We start from the raw sequence: 20,243 nt of genomic DNA, 5'->3' as shown, positions 1-20,243 counted from the left end.
TGGCACCTCATGATCACACAGGCTGGTGTGCTTCTTCCATGTGGGCTTTGTTGCTTCTGAGCTATATGGCTGCTTGTTTCTCTTCAAGCCTTTAAGACCCCAGACTCTATATCTTTTGATAGCTGGGCACCATCAGCTTTCTTTACCACATTTGCTTATGAACCCATTTTTGTCTTCAGCGATTGTGTCAGGAAGGTGAGCATCACAGAATGCCAGATTATTAGAACAAAGTGTTCTTGTTTTGAGGGGGTACTTGAGTTGAGGCCCAATGTCCATCTGCTACCTTAATACTTAACATATAACTCATCATTCTCATTTCTGTACACCTAGTGTACAGCTTGGTAGTGTCTACTACCAAGCTTAGCACATGGTAGGGTCACAATAAATGTTTGTTGAAATAGTAAATGAATCATTTATACTAAATATTAAAAAACTAGCAATTTTATAATAATCTCTAAGCATATTAGGAATAAGGCATTTGTGTCATTTCAAATACCCAGGCATTCAATATAGCCTTTCTACAAATTGTATCTTTTGTGAAGGTAAAGAACTAGGCACAGAGCCCAGAAAAAATTCATTTTAATGTGTCTCTCATAGTCTTTTCACATTCAGAAATTTGACTCTCTGTAGAGGCAGTCCCCAGGTTATGAAAGTCTGATTTATGGACAACTCTCGCGGGCCCCTTGTCTTTTGTCAGGTGACCCATAACTACCCTGTATACAAGAGAACAAGACAGCAAAGACAACTCTCTCCTGGTAACACGTCCAAAGTACACGAGACAAAGTTCCACCATCCTAACTTCTAAGAGCATTCTGGATGTAGTACTTCCAAGACAAAACTATTTGCTCTCCTACAATCCACAGTAATGTCAATATTCTTTACCAACACCATAATTCAAATGCATCAATTCTTCTCTGCTCTTCTTTATTCATTATCCAGCTTTCATATGCATGAGGCCATTGAAAATACCATGGCCTTGGGTCAGATGCAATTTAGTCCTCAAAGTGACATCTTTGGTTTTTAATATTATATACATTTATACTCACTTTAAAATGAACCAATCTCCCAACAAATTCTTCATCACAATAACCTTCAATTGCTGCAGCTACATATTTTAAATCAATGAAAAGTCTTCAAATATCTAATTGTACTAGAGTAAGACTGATAAAGGAGTGTGGGCACGTGTTCTGACTTCCCTGCAAACTCCTAAACCGACAGTCAGGAATGAATCTTGCTCATGCCCCAGGGACTGTCTGTATTAGAAATGCCTGAGGCACCAACAGATCATTTTCTCCTGTTTCTGTTGAGTCATATCCCTTCTCTAGTCTGCTTTTCTCTCCTACAGCAAGTCACCTTTCCAGCAAGTCACCATACCCAAATGAAACATTTGCTATAATGAGACAATATAGAAGCTTGATGTACATTATTTTTTGACATTTACAAAATGGGGACTTTCTTAAGCAGTCTGCATTGAAAATACTCTAATGGGAAGGAAATCATTGGGTTAGAATTGGCCTAGTAATAAGAGCCAAGGGTCATAGTGTTCAGACTATTGACTGCTCTGCTATGTAGAAATATACTTGGAAATCATAGATATCAAAAAAGATCTCCTAAAATTATGTTTTTAGGAAATTATAAAATACATTCCATTTTTCATAGGACTCCGAGAGTCCTATGAAAATACACAATACATTAGAAAGAAGTGTTATCTGCCCATTTGCAAACAGTCAACCTTGAACTAAGAATTATTTTGATAAAAGATTTCTTATGCCATCTGGAGCTAACAGCAAGGAATTGGAACTTGAGTCTTTCTATCCAATTATCCTCTCACTCACCGCCTAAACATGTCCCAATCATACAATGCTGAGGTAGAGGGCAAACTACAAAAAGCGGACAAATCTGCCCTCTGAGGTTTCAGTTAGAGAAAAGTATAAATAGAAACCAGAATAAGCTTCAGTGTTATGAAAACGATGGGGATTGTCTCAAACAGACTAAGATGATTTAATATCATGAGTAAATTTTACAATTCAATTTTTTAAATCATGAAGAACATCAAAGCCAGATTTGAAACACATACAGATTATCAGAGAAGGCAGATAAACATACAAGAGTCCTATGATAGCATTTTTTTTTTATGGAAGTCAATCTGATACATATACAACTTATTCAAGAGAATATTGAATTAATGCTGGTGCTTGAGTCCCTGTTAGAGATTCCTACTCGCATTAGGCATTGGTGATTGAGGTAGTTAGTTTATTGTGCCAACCTGGCCGATAAACACATGTGGGGTTAATTGAAGGTCAGAGGGATAAATGACTCCATGAGCCTTGCCTTTCTAGTTCTCGGATCTCTTGCTTTCTGATGGTTGCACCAGGGTGCAGCTGCCTTAGCCAGTTCCCTGCTTCAGCTGGCAAGGCTCACTTTCTGCAAGGCATCCGGGAGGGACCTATCCCAATGCAGCCCTGGGTGCTGGAGCAGCCGTGTGTAGACCCCTGCCAGTGCTGAGATGCTTACACATTCACTGATTCGGCTTTCCTCCTGCGGTCAGCGTCATTGCGTCTGTTTTGTGAGATGGAGGAGGACTGTGTGGATTGGTGTTGGACATATGGGTTGGACTTGTGGGCTTGGGCAGCGCTGGGTTGGGATGTTTTCTTGATGTGCACTTAACCTTTATATAAAACTCTCCCTTATACATGAATTTCTGTGGATTTGCTTCTCTAAAGTACCCAGAATAATCCAGTGATCCAAAGGTGGATAAAAAATGGATTCATAGTCACTATTCACAGTGATCCTATATACAACAAAACAAAACACCACCGCACGTGCACCATCCTCGATAGTATTGTTCTGTTTGAACCCATTGTTGCAGTCACTGTATCAATGCACCTTATCGAAAGTTGTCTTCCTTTTAGCTGAGCTACTTTTCCACGCACGATGTCTTCCTCCAGGAAGTAGTCTCCCCTGATGATAGCATGTCTGAAACATTGAGACAAAGTCTCCCTATCCTTGACTTCAGGGAGCACAACGGCGGTACTTTTTCCAAGACAAGTATGTTTGTTCTTCTGTCAGTCTATGGTACCTTCAATATTACTCAACGCGATAATTCAACGCATCATTTCTTCTCTGGTCTTCCATATTCATTGTCATGATGCTGTCTATTGGTACCATTACGAAGATTTTTGTTTTCTCTATATTGAGTTGCAATATACATTGAAAGTGGCAGTCTTTTATTTTCATCAGCAAGTGCTTCAGTTTTTTCCTCACTGTCAGCAAGCAAGGTTGTATCATCTGCTAGAACAGGACAAAGGTGAGATTTACATTCAGATTTGTCTCAATCCAAAGCCAAATTCCTTTTTTTCCCCCCATAACATGTTGCTTCTCTAAGTTTAAATGTTTCTTCAGCATGGAACTGCTGCTGCCTTTTTGTTTCTGTGGGGTTAGCCATCGTTTTCCTACATGATGCTTTTCCTTTTCAACGTCGTTTATTATTGAATATAAAAAGTGTTAGAGAGCTACACAATTACCAACTCTTCCAAATTTCTTTGCATTGACAAGCGGGAGCTTACAGTTCTTCAGCAGCTTTTTGAAACATTTCAATTGGTGTCCCATTATATCTTGCAGCCTTAGTTTTCATTAATGCCATCAGGCAACTTGAATTTCTTCTTTCAATACCATTGGTTCTTGACCAAATGCTACCTCTCAAAAGAGTGGAATGTTGGTCAATTCTTTTTGATACAGTCACTCTGTATATTCCTTCCACCTTCTTTGGCTGCTTCCTGCATTCTGCAGTATTTTGTCCATTTCAATACTGCAAAATAGGCTATCACTCTACAACATTTCCCTCTGTGTGCACTGAAGTTGTGGCTCATGGGAAGTACATGCCAGAAGATGTCATTTCTGGCAGATAAAGTTGAAGGTGGGTAGTATGCTTTTTCTCCTTCCCTCCTTTGTGCTGGCTGGAAAAGTCCCTCCCACATTACTTCCTCCTGCATAACCACGAAGGTCATATAAATGGAATCAAGCCACACAGCTTATTTGCCATCTGTATACCTTATTTGGCATAAAGTGGAAATATTTTGCCCTTTTTGAAAACCTTTAAATAGTTTCATTTCTCATTATTGAGAATTTTATGATAAATTCTGGCTATGAGTCCCTTATCAGATATGGAATTTACAAATATTCTCTTCCAGTTGGTGGCCTGTATTTTTATTATCACAACAGTGTTTTTCAATGGAAATTTTTTTTTTTGTTTTTTAATCATTTATTGGGGGCTCATACAGCTCTTATCACAATACATACAAACATTGTGTCAAGCACATTTGTACATCTGTTGCCATCATCGTTCTCAAAACACTCTCTTTCTACTTGAGGCCTTGGTATCAGCTCCTCATTTTCACCCTCCCTCATGAAACCTTGATGATTTATAAATTATTAGTATTTTTTCATGTCTTACACTAACCGATATCTCCCTTCGCCCACTTTTCTGTTGTCCATCCCCCAGGGAGGGGGTTGTGTGTAGATCACTGTGATCAGTTGCCCCTTTCTCCCCTCAATGGGAATTTTAAAAATTTTGATAAATTCATGGTTTTTTTTATTTTAGTGATGTATTTGAGAAATTATTGCTGAACCCAACCTCACTAGGATTTTCTCCAATGTTCACTTCTATATTTTTAAGTTTTCAGGTTTATATTTAGGTCTATGGTCCATTTTGAATTGATGTTTGCACAAGGTGCAAAATATATATCAAACCCCAAACCAAACTCCCTGCCATCTAGTCATTTCTGACCCATAGGACATAGAATGGACTCTCTGGGTTTTGGAGACTTTTAATCTTTACAAGAGTAGACATTACCATTTTCTCTCAAAGTGCCACCGGTGGATTTGAGCTTCTGACTCTGTGGTTAGCAGCTCCATTTGTAGCCTACTGTGCCTCAAGGTTCCTTTACTTTTTATATCTGGATATCCTTGACTAAATTGCAAGATTATGATTTCTTCTTCCAAATCATATCTTTATTGGGAACTATTTCTGAATTCTTCATTCTCTTTTACCAGACACACATTTAAAAGGCATTTTAATAGTCATGTATTTATTTGTAACATCTATTAAGTATATTGGCTTTCCAAATTCAACTTATGGCTTCCCCTCTTAAATTACTGAGGACACGAGACTAGGGCTGTCTAATGTTTTATTGTACAAAATCACAGTAAATTGCAAATATCTATATGCCAGACCAAGTATCCTCATTTGCAAAACATTTTGTAAAATGTTGTTATGACTTGTTTACTAAAAGGCTTTCATTAGAAAGAACATTTCTAAAGTCCAGCTTCTTTTAGACTTTCTAAAATAGACCCTAGTGCAGACAAAGATGCTTTTTGAAAACCCATCTTTAAGAGCTATCTTAAGAGTGGTTGCTACTTTGAATATTTTATTTGGAACTAATATGTAGATTCATCAAGTCCCCAAACCCAATGGAATTTCAATTAACTACCTGCCAAGAGCTGCAGAAAGCATAATATAGCTGTATCAAGGATACACCATCTGCCACTGTGACCAAAACTCACTGTGGCATCGATACTCGATTCCTCAGAGCTCTCTTGTGTCTGCCGACATTGTCTCCATCAACCACAGGGAACTTCTCCGTGAATGCCCTTGGCGGCAGAGACTATAGGGAAGCAGGTAATGAAGGGATCCATTTATAACACTGGTCACACAGATGGTGAGTATACATAGGTCCCACCAAAATGCTCACGAGCAAATATCTTAAATTGATAGACACTGCTCCACCAATGCTGGTTCCCCGTGGAAATTAGACAACCAGTTTCTGCAACTGTAGCTTAGTTTTGCTTCACTTCACTTTTTTGCCTTTCGTTTTGTTTCATTTCATTTTACTTCTCTGGTCAAGGAAGTATATGATGTAGGTTTTGCTAATGCCCAAGACACAACCTGCTATATCTCTCTTTAGCAAAGAAGCACCACTGAGATTATATCAGCAATATAAATAAAAGCAAAATGGCATCCATGCATAGTGATAGATTGTTACAGTGAATGCATCCTTTGCCCTGAGGGCAGTCACTCAAGCCACGAAGCTGATGGGCAAGCTTTTGTGATACCTCTTGTCATGCCTTTGGGGAGCCTTTGTGTGATCTGAAAGAGGGGAGGTCCTGCGTGCCTATGGGGACCAATTTCAATTTGGACCAATTGTTTAATTTGATTCTCACTGCCATTGAGTCAATGCTGACTCATAGCGACCCCTATGGTTTCCAAGACTGTAACTGTTTGCTGGAGTAGAAAGCCCAGTCTTTCCCCCTCAGGTGCTGTTGGTTTCGAACTGTCAACCAGGGGGATAGCAACCCACCACTTAACTACTACATCACCAGTTTGAACCAAAGGGATGAATTATTCATGACTGATTCTGACTCCTCTTCTTCTCTATTCTGCAGTCAACGAGCAGGGCAGTTAGAGTGGTATCACAGGACTCAGACGCCATCTGTGCTGGCATTCTTGTTTGTGCACAACAGAGCCTCCTTTAGTTTCGTAGAGTGGGAAAGTAGTAACCACACGATTTTAGAAAGCTAATAAATTCCTTGAGATTTTGAGAAGGAAGATCTAGACAGAGTTTCCAGGAATAAAAGCCAAAATCCCATTACACAGCGCCAGCCTGTGTAAAGCCACATTACATGATCGGGGAGCTGCAGCCATCACCACTGCCTGCAGAACACGCGGCCTTCATTCTCGACCACGCCCGTAACATGAGTGTCCATGTTATGCCTGTCTCCTCACGTAGCTTTCCATCCCCAAGCTTTGATGTCAGCTCTTGATGATTCTGTGCCTCGGGATTGTTTTCTTTGTGTTCTTGAATTCTCTGTATTTGCGTTTTCTGAGTTTCTTGAAAATATAGGGTGACATCTTTCATTCAATTTGGTAAGTTGTTGGACATTTTAAAACATATATTGCTTCTAATTTCCTCTCCTTTGGGGGAATTAATTATATATGTATATATATTAAAACTTTAGGCGTGTTCCATATCTCTCTTATGCTCTCTGCTCTGTTCTGCTTTTAGTTTTACTTTTAACTATGTGCTCTAATTTTAATTTGTTTGAGATGTTTTTATTTTGTTTTTGCTGTTGAGAATACCCAGAGCAAAGCATACACCAATTCAAGCAATTCCTCATGTACACTTCAATGAACCTGATGGTATTCTTGGGTCTCTGCAGCTATTCTCAACCCCCTTTTCAGAGTTGTTCCTCCCCTGCATTACCATAAGCTCACTGCTCCCTAAGCTTCTTATCTAAACTTTCAAGGGTCCTATAGTCGCAATGTCCCCTGATAGATTGTAAAAGTTTCTCTTGACCTACCTTCCAATCCTCTAATCCTATATTCCACTAAGTCCAGTGTGCTGTTAAAACCCATCCAATTGATGGTTTCAGGTTATTATATTTTGCATTTCTAGACAGTCCCTTTCATTCATTTTTATAGCTTCTGTACTGAAATGTTCTATATTTCCATTCCTTTTTCCAATCTTTCTTCCCTTTGCTTTAATTTATTAATCATAATGATTGGAAATCCTTCTTTCCAGCTACAGTGTCTGCTTCATTTCTGAATCTGTCTTAGTCATTGATTATCAGTCACTCTCCCCTATGTGTCTGGTCATTTTTCCTTAAAAAGCATAGCATCTTAGTCTTGCAAGCAAATCTCTGAAGTAGTGCTATTATTTTAGTTTGTCTATGTTAGGGTAGATTTAGTTTCGTTTAGGTCATAATCCTAAAATGTAGCCCTAACTCTGAGGTCCAAGGAAGCCTGGTGTTGTTGTGGTTAAGAGTAGGGCTGCAATTCGCATAGTTGGCAGTTCAAAACCACCAACACCTCTGCAAGAGAAAGACTGGGCTTTCTACTGCCATAGAGTTTCAGTCTTGGAAACCAGCAAAGGGTCATTATGAGTCACAGTGACTAGATGGCAGTGAGTTTGTTTAACCCTAAAGTTAAGCCTGTCTGGAGTTTCAGCTGCATTCATAGAGTGTTCACCAAGCTGTTTCATCCTGTTTGGGCTAGAACTCCTAAACCTCCTGAGCATGATGTGAACCTGAAATCCCTATGCAGTTCCCAGCCTGGCACTTGTTATTCTATGTGAGCATTTTGGTATCTTATCACATGTATTCACAGCTTAGGTTTTGGAAAAGACACATGAGGTATTTTCATATATGTGCGTGGGATAATTATCTACTATTACTGAATGATAAGTTATTGGGCTGCTTAACACAGGGTTTAAACCCACCAGCCATCTTCAAGAGAAAGACCAGCCTTACTGCTCCCCATAAAGTTTTGCAATCTCTGAAACGCCATGGAGCAGTTAGACTTTGTCCCAAAGGATCACTATGAGTTGGCATGGACTTGATGGTAAGGGGTTTGGTTTGATCCCCCAAATATGATCCCTGGTGGAACCGTGGTTAAAGCATTCAGCTGCCAATCAAAATGGCAGGGTCTGATCCCACCAGCTGCTCCAAAGGAGAAAGATGTGGCAGCCTGCTTCTGCAAAGATGGCAAGTTAAGAAGATCCCTTGTCCCATAAGGTGCCTGAGAGTCAGCATCAACTCAATGGCAGTGAGTTTTTTATATCTTGTTTCCCCAAATATCAGCTTTCTTTGCCACCTCAAATTCTAATCTCTGTGTCAGAAAGACTCTTTCTCAGGTTGGGTTATCTCTCTCCCTGCCTCACCTCAGAAAGGATATAGGGCTCACTTTAAAAGCATTCCAGCTTTCCATATTTCAACAATCTCATTCCTGCATTTTTTGTCCAACATCTGTGAAGAGTTTTAAAATGTATTTTGTCTAGTTTTTCTAGTTGGTTACATTGTGAGTATGCTACCAGGTGCTTACCATGGTGGGGACTAAAAATAAAATAAAACAAAATATGTTGCTGGTCAGTCAATCCTGACTCACACCTATCCAACCAGAACCCATAAAACCCAATATTTTGGTTTAAATTGCTCTTCACCCTCTGCTGTGTAAAACTTACATCACAAGTCTCTTCTCCTCAAGCAAAGGAAGCCAAATATAGAGAGAAGGGCCCTGCAGGCATAGTCGGTGCTGTGCAGAAAGAACTATGATAATACAGCCAGGGTGTTCAGATGATATCTACTCAAAAGAACACCACCTACTCCATCCTCACCTACTTTCTCTAAAAAGCGTGGCTTCCTGATTCGCTCATATCTTCACTCGGAGAAAACCTAAAGCAAAATGAGGTGCAGACAAAAACGGAGTGTCTGATAACTTGCTTCTCACCTGAAATGTACCTCCGTTTTCCAGGTAGCAAGGCTTTCTTTTCTAAACCACATTTGACTTCTCAGCATGTTCACACTTGCAGTGTTGACAATTAAGACTTCTACCTCACTTGTTAACGACTTTCTAAGCCCGTGTGCAGGTTGATACAGCAAGTTTCCTCATAAAAGCCGAGGAAGGAAAGGACTGAAAACAGGACTCTACCAAGAGGCATTGAAAAGGGGGAAAGCATAAAACGCATACTCTTCACCTCAATAAAAGTTACTTACTGAACAGTTTTCACGTTCCCAGCACTTGAAAACATTCCATTGTAGTTGAGGCTGGAGCATGCTGAGATGAATATGATGCAGTCATGTTGGGGACACAGGTTTTTTTTTCAGCGCACCACAATCACTGACAAGTCAGAGTTATGTACAAAGGGTGAGGGAGAATGGAGAGCATATTGAATCTAGCTGGAAACTCAAGGACGTCTTCATGTGGCTGATATTTGTGAAGAATCTTAAAGATGAGTAAGATTGCGCTAGGTACAGGAAGGTAGCAGGGGCATTCCAGGCACAGGTACGAGTAGCGGGAAACACCATGATGTGCTCTGCAGAGGCAGGGCTGTGGGAGAGCAGATTACAAGGAAACTGGCACTTCTCCAGGACACTGGGGGTAAAGTGGAAGCTGAAGATAGAGCAGGGATCCGTGTCACGGAAGACCGAGAAAGCCCTTCTAAGCAGTTTGGCCATTGTTATAAGCAATGAAGGGTCCTTGAAGGGCTATCATCAAGGGATGGCATAACCCAAACTGTATTTTAGGAGAGCATTCTGCCTACAATTTAGAAGACAGGGTTCCAAAGACAGGATGTGAAGCATAGCCATCCAAGGATAATGTAGAAAGTCAGGCAAAGTAAGCAGGAGCCAGTACCAGAAAGGAAGGGTAGACAGTGAGAAAGAGAATTTTCCTAAGAAGGTAAATGGCTATGAAAGGAGTAGAGGAAACTAAGGTACAGTTCCAGGAAGAGATGCAAGTTTACCAGAAGACAATAAAGCTCTCCCTTTTGGACAGTGAGTTGGAGCCAACTGTGGATCCTAACAGGGACATGACTGCCATGTAGCTGGACCGATGACATTCGAGAGAGAACTGTTCAGGGATATGGAGTGGGGTGGGTGAGATTTGAAGATCATTATTGTCTAAGGGTAGGTAAAAACATGCAGATAGATGGTTGAGGGTCAATAAAGTAGAGAGAAGCACAATAGAGAGTAAAGATAGAAACCTGGATAATACCAGGCTTTCAAGAGTGGGCAAACAATGAGGAACATACAAGGTAATATGCTTCCATTCTCTTTTCATTGTATTTTTCCATGAGCTTTTTAAAGTCTCATGTACAAGCAGACTAAGAAGAACCCCGATAAAATACTGCAAAGTAAATAATGTTACAGAAGCTGAAGGAGTGAAGCATGCCAATGAGTGAACTGTCAAAAGCGAGACATGGAGCTGAGTGTCCAGCAGGTTAGAACGTAAGGGCAGCCACTGGATTGGGTAATGTGGGCATCCTTTGTTGAGTTGGGAAGATTTTGTTGGAATGGGGAGTTTGAGGTGTGGATGGGATGAGTTATCAGGCATCAAAGAACAAAAAATCATATCATTGTGAATGAGGGAGAGTGCAGAGTGGGGACCCAAAGCTCATCTGTAGGCAACTGGACATCCCCTTACAGAAGGGTCACGGGGAGGAGAAGAGTCAGTCAGGTGTAGTTTAGCAACGATGAAACATACAACTTTCCTCTAGTTCCTCCCCCCACTATCATGTTCCCAATTCTAACTTACAAGTCTGGCTAAACTAGAAGATGTACTCTGGTACAGATAGGAACTGGAAACTCAGGGAATCCAGGACAGATGATCCCTTCAGGGCCAATGGTGAGAGTGGTGATACCAGGAGAGTGGAGGGAAGGTGGGGCAGAAAGGGGGAACCGATTACAGGAATCTACATATAACCTCCTCCCTGGGGGATGGACCACAGAAAAGTGGGTGAAGGGAGACGTTGGACAGTGTAAGACATGACAAAATAATAGTAATTTGTAAATTATCAAGGGTTCGTGGGGGCGGGGTGGGGAGGGAGGGGAAAAAATGAGGAGTTGATACCAAGGGCCCAAGTAGAAGGCAAATGTTTTGAGAATAACGATGGCAACAAATATACCAATGTGCTTGACACAATGGATAGATGTATGGATTGTGGTAAGAGTTGTATGCACCCCCAATAAGATGATTGAAAAGAAAAAAAAGAATGGGGAATTTGAAGTTCTGGGGTAGTAATATAAATTATTCTTTCAAAAGTTTTTATTTCAAATGAAAAGGGAGAGATAGGGAAGCCCCCACCTCCCCACCCCATCACCACCCAACCCCCAGTAGATAGAGAGTAATTCAGAGTCTTGAGACGATTTCATCTGGGTAGGAAAGACATTGCATGTTTCATAATAGGTTAAGAAAAACACGCTCTTTCATCTAAGAGAGATGAAAATGAGAAATGGGAATAATTGATAGAAAAGAGGCTAGATGGGTCAGGGTCCCAAAGTACAAGGAAAGTCAGGACTTAAAAGGCACCACATCCTGCATCTGGAGGAAGTAGGAAACCAACAAAATGTAAAAGGATACGAGATGGATCAGGTAGGAATTAGGGAGTTTCACTCCTCAATGACTTCACTTTCTTGATAAAGTAGGTGACATCTGGTGTCCTGGGATGCGGATGTGTTAGTCTGGGTTGACTAGAGCAACAAATCCAGAGGCACTCAAATATGTGTATAAGAACGAGCTTTATGTAAAGAGTAATTATACATTAAGAAAGCATCCCAGCCTAGTCCAGATCAAGTCCATAAGTCTGATATTAGCCCATATGTCCAATACTAATCTATAAAGTCCTCTTCAGACTCATTAAACACATGCAATGACACCGAATGCAGGAAGATCACAGGACGGTGGGTGGGAAGTCTTGTGGATCCAGTGGAAGTGGAGGCATCTCAGTGCTGGCAGGGGGCTCCATGTGGTTCCTCCAGCTCAGGGCACTAGCGTAGCTCCATGCGTCTTGTCAGCTACAATGTCTCCAATGGTGTGAGCCTGTCTCCTGCCTCCAGTGAGCTATTTATCTCCTTAGCACCTCCAAATGAGGTCATCAAGCTGCGACCTGATTGACAGGCTAATCACCCCTTCACTCTTAATCCTCTCAAAATGACAACAGATTATATAATTACCGCAGTGGGGGTACAAGTTTAAGGTGTTTGGTAAGGGCTTGAGAGGCATGATGACCTTCTAGAATGGATATAAAAGAGGGGCATAGCTAAGGAAAGGCCTGAGGCCTGACATGTGGCCCTGAGAGTGAAGCTAGAGTTAAGTTTAACCCAACAGCCCTTGTCCATCCAGCACCAAAAACCAAACTCCCAGCCATCAAGTTGATCCCAACTCAGTGTGACCCTGTAGAGCCGGTAGAACTGCCCCAGTGGGGCTATGCATAATGGTTTAGATAACAGATAGACAGATGATCTAGATTTAGATAACAGAAGGACAGGCGAGTTTAAACTAGATGGAGGTGGTGGTGCTGGGAGTCTGGTGACCACAGAGCAGAGACGATGCGAGCCAAAGAGTGGAAACACTACCTTCCGCCTTCGTTCTCGCCATTCTGCCCCTGCCTGAATGATTCTACTTGCGACAGCAGCCATTACTGATAGAAAGCCAAAATGAAACAAACGGAAGGAGAGCACATTATTTCACAGTTCCTATAACACTTTCCTTAAAAGACTCGAACCATCTAAATCATCACCCCAAAAGCTTTTTAAAATTCTAAGGCTAAGAACAAAATTATGGTTAAATGTTTAATTAATGTTTATTATAGCTAACATATTAGTTTTAGAAAGGTCAAATTTATGACACAATGAAGTAATATTTTTAACATTCTGCAAGCCTGCTTTATAGCACATTGGGGCTCACAGTATAATAAATATCTTCTATTATTTCGCAGGACTCTGTAAGCGAAGCTGCGTAGGGCTGGGAGAATATTGAATTTCAAGTTGAATGAGCTGGCATGAACCTTAGGCAAGTCACTTCATCTTTCAAGACTTCAGTTTTCAGACTGGTAAAATGAAGGATAGGGATAAATCTCCAAATTCCCTTCTATGTAAAAAAAATTATGAGTGTAATTTTCCATTTGAAGTCGCTGGAAAATTTATAAGAAACACTGGCATGCTGCTCACTCACAGGTCAGCAGTTCATGTCCACCAGCTGCTCTCGGACAGGAAGAAATGGCAGTCTGCTCCTGTGAAGATGAAAGCCTTCCAAACCCCTTGGGGCAAGGCTGCTTGGTCCTACAGGTTTGCTATCAGTTGGACTAGCCTTGATAGCAATGTTTTGTTTTGTTTACAGTTTATAGAATTGATAGCTGTTACTCCTTTTCTTTGATGACATATTTACGTTTCAGTTATATTTATTAGTCCTCAGCCCTTGATCAGGAAGAAGAACTCTAATGATAACAATGTCACGATGCACAGTAGAACCCACTTTATCACCATCCACTTTATGTTATAATTTATCCCCTCTCTGCCTGCATTTGCCCTTTGGAAGTTTTATCTGAGACATTTAGTCTCTGTCTGGTGGCCATGTCTTTCTAGTGAAACTCTACACTGTATTGTGTACTGGAACCAAGCCCTCATCTCAGTGGGAGACTCTCCTGCAGTCTCCACACACCACAACTTAGATTTGTCATTGAGGATGATATATCAGAAGACTCAGATCAATAATATGGGTATTCCAATGCATGAGATATAGAGGCTGGCCACCCGGTGGAGTATGATGAATACACTGAACAGCAAGGTGTAGGGGGAAGAATCAAAGCTCTTTGATTGAAGCTTTCCCCCCAAAGTTATTTTTATCTCCCACTCAGATGTTTCGCCTGTCATTAGATGAGAACTCAGCAGAATCCATAGCTCATTCCTATGTTGATAGTCCCGTGATCGTTTTAAGTCCCAAAATATATCCTTTGAAAATGACCCCATATCACTAACAAAAAATGTCGCGAATAGGGAACATACAAGATTGATAAACAGGGTTTCATTTGGGAACTCCCAGCTTCCATTTGAGATGCAGAACACTGGAATGCATATTACTCCCACTAGAAGCACAAGAAAAAGTCGAATATCCTACCAAATCATAACTTTCTTGAACACACCAGAGAGCACAGATCACAGGGCAACAAACTAGGCTGAAGCTTAAGGAAATTCTGTTGCCTCCAAAGAGAAATGGAATGTGACCGCAAGCTTACCTGAGACAAAGACAAGTACCAAACGGCAATGAGATACACCTGTGCACCCATTAGGATGGCCGTAATGTTTGTTTAATGGAAAAAAAAACAAGTGCAGGCAAGATTGAAGAGAAATGAGAGCCACCATTGTGGAGGACGGTTCCTGAAAAAGGTGACAGGAGAACCACCATATATCTCAACCATCACAAGCTCAGGTAATACTTAGAAGTGACGGCAAGAACATAGACAGAGGACACACACACACAACCCCACTGTCATGAGTTAATCCTGACTCACAGTAATCCTACAGACAGAGTAGAACTGCTCGTGTGGGTTTCACAGATGGTAAATCTTTAAGGGAGCAGAAAATCTCATCTCTGTCCCACAAGGGAATACTCTCCCTGCCAGCGAGTTGTTGCCAATTCATAGCGACCCCACAGGACAGGGAGGAGCTGCCCCTGTGCGTTTCCGAGACTGTAAATCTTTACGGGAGTAGAAAGCCCTACTTTCTACTGCCCCACTCTTCTGCAGAGTGGCTGGTAGTTTGGAACTGTTGACTTTGCAGTGAGCAGCCCATCACGTAACCAAAGAGCTACAATAGAGCTCTACACAACCACAAATAGCAACGAATCCCCAAGGCAGGCCACAACACGAGTGAAACCTGAAAGCATCAAGCTAAGTGAACTAAGTTAATTACAAAAGGGCAAATGTTGTGTTCTTGCTTTTAGGAAAATAAGCAAATACATAGAAACTCAAGATCACCACTTGTCACCGTAAGTGGGAGGGAAGGGGCAAGAAAGAGGTCTTGCTTCATAGTGGAATGATTTGGAAAAGGACAGTGAGAATGGCCGTGCAGCTTGAAGCATGCAATCAGTGTAATCTAATTGTGCATGTAGAAATTGTTGCGATAGTGTATGTTTATTCTGTATATTTCTACCACAATATATGTCATTTTAAAAGAAACAACGTTTTGTTTTTACAAACTGCAGAAGGGGCATTTTCCCTCGAGTGTTTGGGAACAGACACTTGTTTCTATAAGCTATTACCGGTCATTGCTATCATGTAATGTCGCCAGGATATTTTCGTCTGTCAAGAAACAACGTTTCTTGTGTGACCATTAGCCTTTTGCTATATCACTAAAGATAAATCAAAATTTTTGCACTTTGCTGTATGTATGCTGACCCCTTGCTAAGACTCCTAGGGTAGCCAATGACATCAGGTGTCCCAGGTGCCACACAGCAGTGACAGGTCCAGAAACACAGGTGCTTTCTAACAACTAACACCAACTCTTGCTTCCCTTTCTACCACAGAGGCAGCTCAGACACCAGGGCACTATCATCACCGCTCCAGCAGTTAATCTTCAAGTCAGACACAGCTCACCAATCTCTCCCAAACAGACATCTTCACAAGTCCTCTCCCCATTTCATAAGTTTCATATCTTGATCTGTGTATGAGACCCAAGAGTCTGTGCACCAGCACTGGGCATTTCCTTTCCAGCGAGTCTCCTGTGATTTGGTCTGGCACCTCACTTCTGGGTGTAGCGTCCATTATTGGCATTGAATATTTCAACCAAATCTTCTATGTAAGCATTCCATTTTAGTTGCTATGGATCAAACCATGTGCCATTGTTAATGGTTGACTATTTTTTACCTAAACTAATTGCAATTTCATAAGACACCAACTAGCATTTTCTTTTATTTGGCGTAAGTGTTTTAGAGCAACTGAACTTAAAATTGGACCTGTGGAAGAAAGGGAAAAGTGGGTTCTTAAATGAACACTTGGGGAAATAATGAAACACCTTGAGGGGTGCCCTTACCTTGGCTTTCAGATCAGCACACAGCTCCTGCTGCTTTTTCCTGTCTTGAGCCACAGTGCTCTCCACTTCGTGAGTTACACAGGCCTCGGCGAGCGCCATCACTGCCTTCTGCATAAAATCTCTCCGGTTCGTATTCCAATTTGATAGCAAAATATTTCGCTGCTCGCTAACAAAGCGATAGTGCTCACAATGTTTTTCATGTTCTACCTGAAAAAATAACAGAGAGTACACATTTGTCATTAGAAAGTGTGCCTGTCATCCTGAAATTGTTATTTTAAACGGAACAGAATAAATCCTAATGGTTTGGAGAAATTAGAAACAAATATTTATACTCAATACAGGAACCAGGAGCCAGGAACCAGTTCCAGGGTTCTGAGCCTAGGTCTAAATGGTGACAAGTGATTAAATGGTGACAGTTTCCTCCCTGCAGAGTCACCTTAGAGGCCTCTTTGTCAACATTCACATCACAACAGAAAATGGTTCTATGAACAGAAAGCAGTATTTTCCCTACAGGCAATTTGAAAGATAGCTCATCCTGAAATTGGTTTTAGTATTGTAACGTTTACTTTGAGTGCTGGGGTGTTTAGCCTTGAGGTGATCATAGCAATGACCACTAGCCCTTCCACCCCATAATCCCGAGGGACATGCCACTCTCCCATTGGCAGCAATAGCTCCTTTTGGTAGCGGTTTTTCAACCAGATGACATATCGGAGTGTAGGCTGAAAAATAGGAACAGGCACAGCCTGAAAAGTCTGAAAAATCTCCAAAGGTGATTGAGAAATGCACCACCACTGATAGAGCTGTGTCCCCGGAAGTTGACAGTCACTGATCTAAATAACTCTTCACTTTGCCAATATAGACTCAGCTTCAGACTCTGATGCACCATGTATCCACTAAATGCTGTGGAACAAGAAGCTAGCAAACAGGACAAGGAAGGTCTTTCCTACCTACACTACTTTATTATGAGGGGCTTGTGCCAGTTGGATTTTGTGTCAATTTGGCTGGGCCAGTATGCCAAGTGGTTTGGCGGTGGTCAGTTGGTATTCCTCTAAAGCCTGACCTAACACAGTGCCATGCCCTCCTCAGTGAGTACTGCCATGAGCAGCCAATCCGTTGTGAGATTAGGGTGGGATGCAACACTTTTATTCAAATCATCACACTCATGAGATTAATGAAAAGGAAGTCTCTTCAGAGGTGGTGGGACCTAGTTCCAATATAAACTGCTTGTTCTTTGGTGGGTCTGAATTCAATCCTACATCTGACTTATTGACAACTATTCTTTGGGTGTGAGCCAACAGCCTGCCATATTGTCTGCTGATAGCTTGTGAGTCAGTGGCCTGCAATCTGACCAGCCAACCTAGGATTCATTTGCCCCTGCAGTTACCAACCTGTCGCTTCCAGTTGATCTTCAGCTCATCAGCCCTCAGCCTAACCTCCAGTCTAACATCTGACACACAGTCTTGGAAACGGTGTGGCTTGCAACTTGCCCACTTCAACAACTGCATAAACCACAAAAATTGCCTTATGGATACACATCTCTGGAAAGCCCAGTCTAAGCCAAGGCTTTCACAAGTTCATGGCAAATGGAATTAAAAGAAAATGTAATTTTCCATGAACTTGTTCCCCTCAGCAACACAAAACAAAACAAAAAATCACTGCCATGATGCTGATTCTGACTCATAGTGACTCTTTAGGACAGGGTAGACCTGTCCCTGTGCGTTTCCATGACTGTAACTCTTCACAGGAGCAGAAAGCCTCATCTTTCCCCTCTTATGATTTATTATATTCACATCCACATGGATTTTGGCTTCATTTAAAACAAATATTGGCTACGAAAATTTGTTCTGTAAACTCTTTAACTTTGACTCTAAATCCAAAATTATGCTAAATACCTGGCAAGCATTTAGAAAGAAGGTATAAGGAATGCTGAATTGCTGAGTAATCAATACAACATAAATGTAAAAATTGTTATCATGTTAACAGTAGAAAATCGAAAAATATAGGGGAAGAAATCAGGAGCTGATATCAAGGGCTCAAGTAAAAAGAAAATGCTTTGAAAACGATGATGGCACTTATGACAAAACTATAATAATTTATGAATTATGAAGGGTTCATGAGGGAGAGGGGAGTGGGGAGGGAGGGGGGAAATGAGTAACGGATATTAAGGGCTAAAGTAGAAGGCAAATGTTTTGAGAATGATGAGGGCAACAAGTGTACATATGTGCTTGACACAAGGGATGTATGTATGGATTGTGATAAGAATTGTACAAGCCCCCAATAAAATAATTTTAAAAAGAAATGATGATGGTAACATACGTACAAATGTGCTTGACACAATGGATGAATGTATGGCTTGTGAAAGGAGATATAAGAAACCGCAATAAAAGTATTTAATAGAAAAAGAAAAGAAAAATACATTAAGTTAAAAATGACAGCTGGTAACTGTTTTTGTTTGTTTTCAGTAAACTCAACAGGGAATTTTTAAGCTCTTATTTGATATTTGAAAACTTCATATTTGATAAATTAATCTAGAGTGACAATTTTATTATATTTGTTTATTATATAACAGGTATCTGCTATAAAGTGGGCAAATGAGTGTGGGTATCTGGGGGTATATGAGAGAGTAGCAGACAGAGCTGTGGTAAAGACATCTTTGCCTCCTAGGCAGAGAATGAGTAAAAGTTGCCAAAATCAGCCCGGGCCCCCCCTACCCCCCCCCACACACACACTTCAACATGAAGTGTATGTTCAAATTTGAGAAATGACTTGCACAGACTTGTAGCCTATAACTTTTTCATTGTTATAGCTCTAAGAAAATATAACTTTTAGAGCACCGTTTTAAAACATATGTTTTGTTGCCTGATAATAAATTGCTAAAGCAATTTAACTTGCCAAACTTCAGGGTATAGCACTCACCAGATCATGCCTAGATTTATGAGGAAAATATCGTTGTAACATATCCAGATACAGAGTCCTTCTGGCAAAGAGATCTCCAGGATACTGATCCAGAACAACCTGGTAAGTCCAGTGATCGTCTTCACTTAAGGGAAAGCTTCTGGAAGGAACAACCGTGGTATAATGTATTATTAAGCCATTCGGTAGCCTGAGGGATTTAAATTGCTTGAGCCATTTAAACTGCTAGCAAGCAATAACAACTCTGTTACACAACTCTGATGGCTGGTGTAGAAAAGATTATAAATGCTCATCTAATGGGTTCTTTAAAATGAATTTTTTTATTTTACTGGGTGTGGCATGGTGACATTTCAGGCCATCAGTTCTGCACTGAACTGCTCAGACCTGCCATCAACCCTCACCATTGTGCTCTATCCCATGCAGCCCTGACTTCTCTTCCCCCTCTCCGGGATCTCCTTCCTCTCCCCAAAGCCAATACCTGACAACCTTCCAGTCCATTGCTTCATCTTCCCACCCTTGCCCTTCTCCCCTTGACAACTTCCAAAGCCTGCTCCCATTGGTATGCAAGTTTTTACCTGGCTTGTTGTTGTTGTTTGCTTTTGGTTTTCGCCTTATAACAGTGGTCTCATCCAATATCTGTCTTTTTGTGATTAACTAAGTTCACTCAGCATCATGTTCTTCAGGCCCATCCACATCAAGACATGATGAGTGGTTTCCTCATTGGTTTGTAGTGATGCAGAGTATTCCCTTGTGTGTATGTACCAACATTTCCTTTTTTTTTTTTAATTTGACTCGATAAAGCAGTAAGTTCTTTTTTAAAAAAATCATTTTATTAGGGGATCATACAACTCCTATCACAATCCATACACACATCAACTGTGTAAAGCACATTTGTACATTCATTGCCCTCATCATTCTTAAAACATTTCCTCTCCACCCAAGCCCCCAGCATTAGGTCCTCATTTTTCCCC

At 41.0% G+C, this 20,243-nt stretch overlaps 1 protein-coding gene across 1 annotated transcript in view; it reads right to left on the bottom strand.

Moving 5' to 3' along the window:
• Positions 1-20,243, bottom strand: part of CCDC148 (coiled-coil domain containing 148) — a 314,586-nt gene that overhangs the window by 161,858 nt on the left and 132,485 nt on the right. Inside the window, exons 9-10 of the mRNA XM_045298561.1 lie at positions 19,276-19,414; positions 16,360-16,566 (exon numbers count right to left, since the gene is read on the bottom strand). Coding sequence (XP_045154496.1) covers positions 16,360-16,566; positions 19,276-19,414 — 346 coding nt within the window. The remainder of the gene's footprint in view (positions 1-16,359; positions 16,567-19,275; positions 19,415-20,243) is intronic.

Source organism: Echinops telfairi, unplaced genomic scaffold (assembly GCF_000313985.2).
Source record: "Echinops telfairi isolate 266 unplaced genomic scaffold, ASM31398v2 ScPeMD7_4;HRSCAF=17, whole genome shotgun sequence".
Taxonomy (NCBI): Eukaryota; Metazoa; Chordata; class Mammalia; order Afrosoricida; family Tenrecidae; genus Echinops; species Echinops telfairi.
This window is presented reverse-complemented; position numbering and strand designations above follow the sequence as displayed.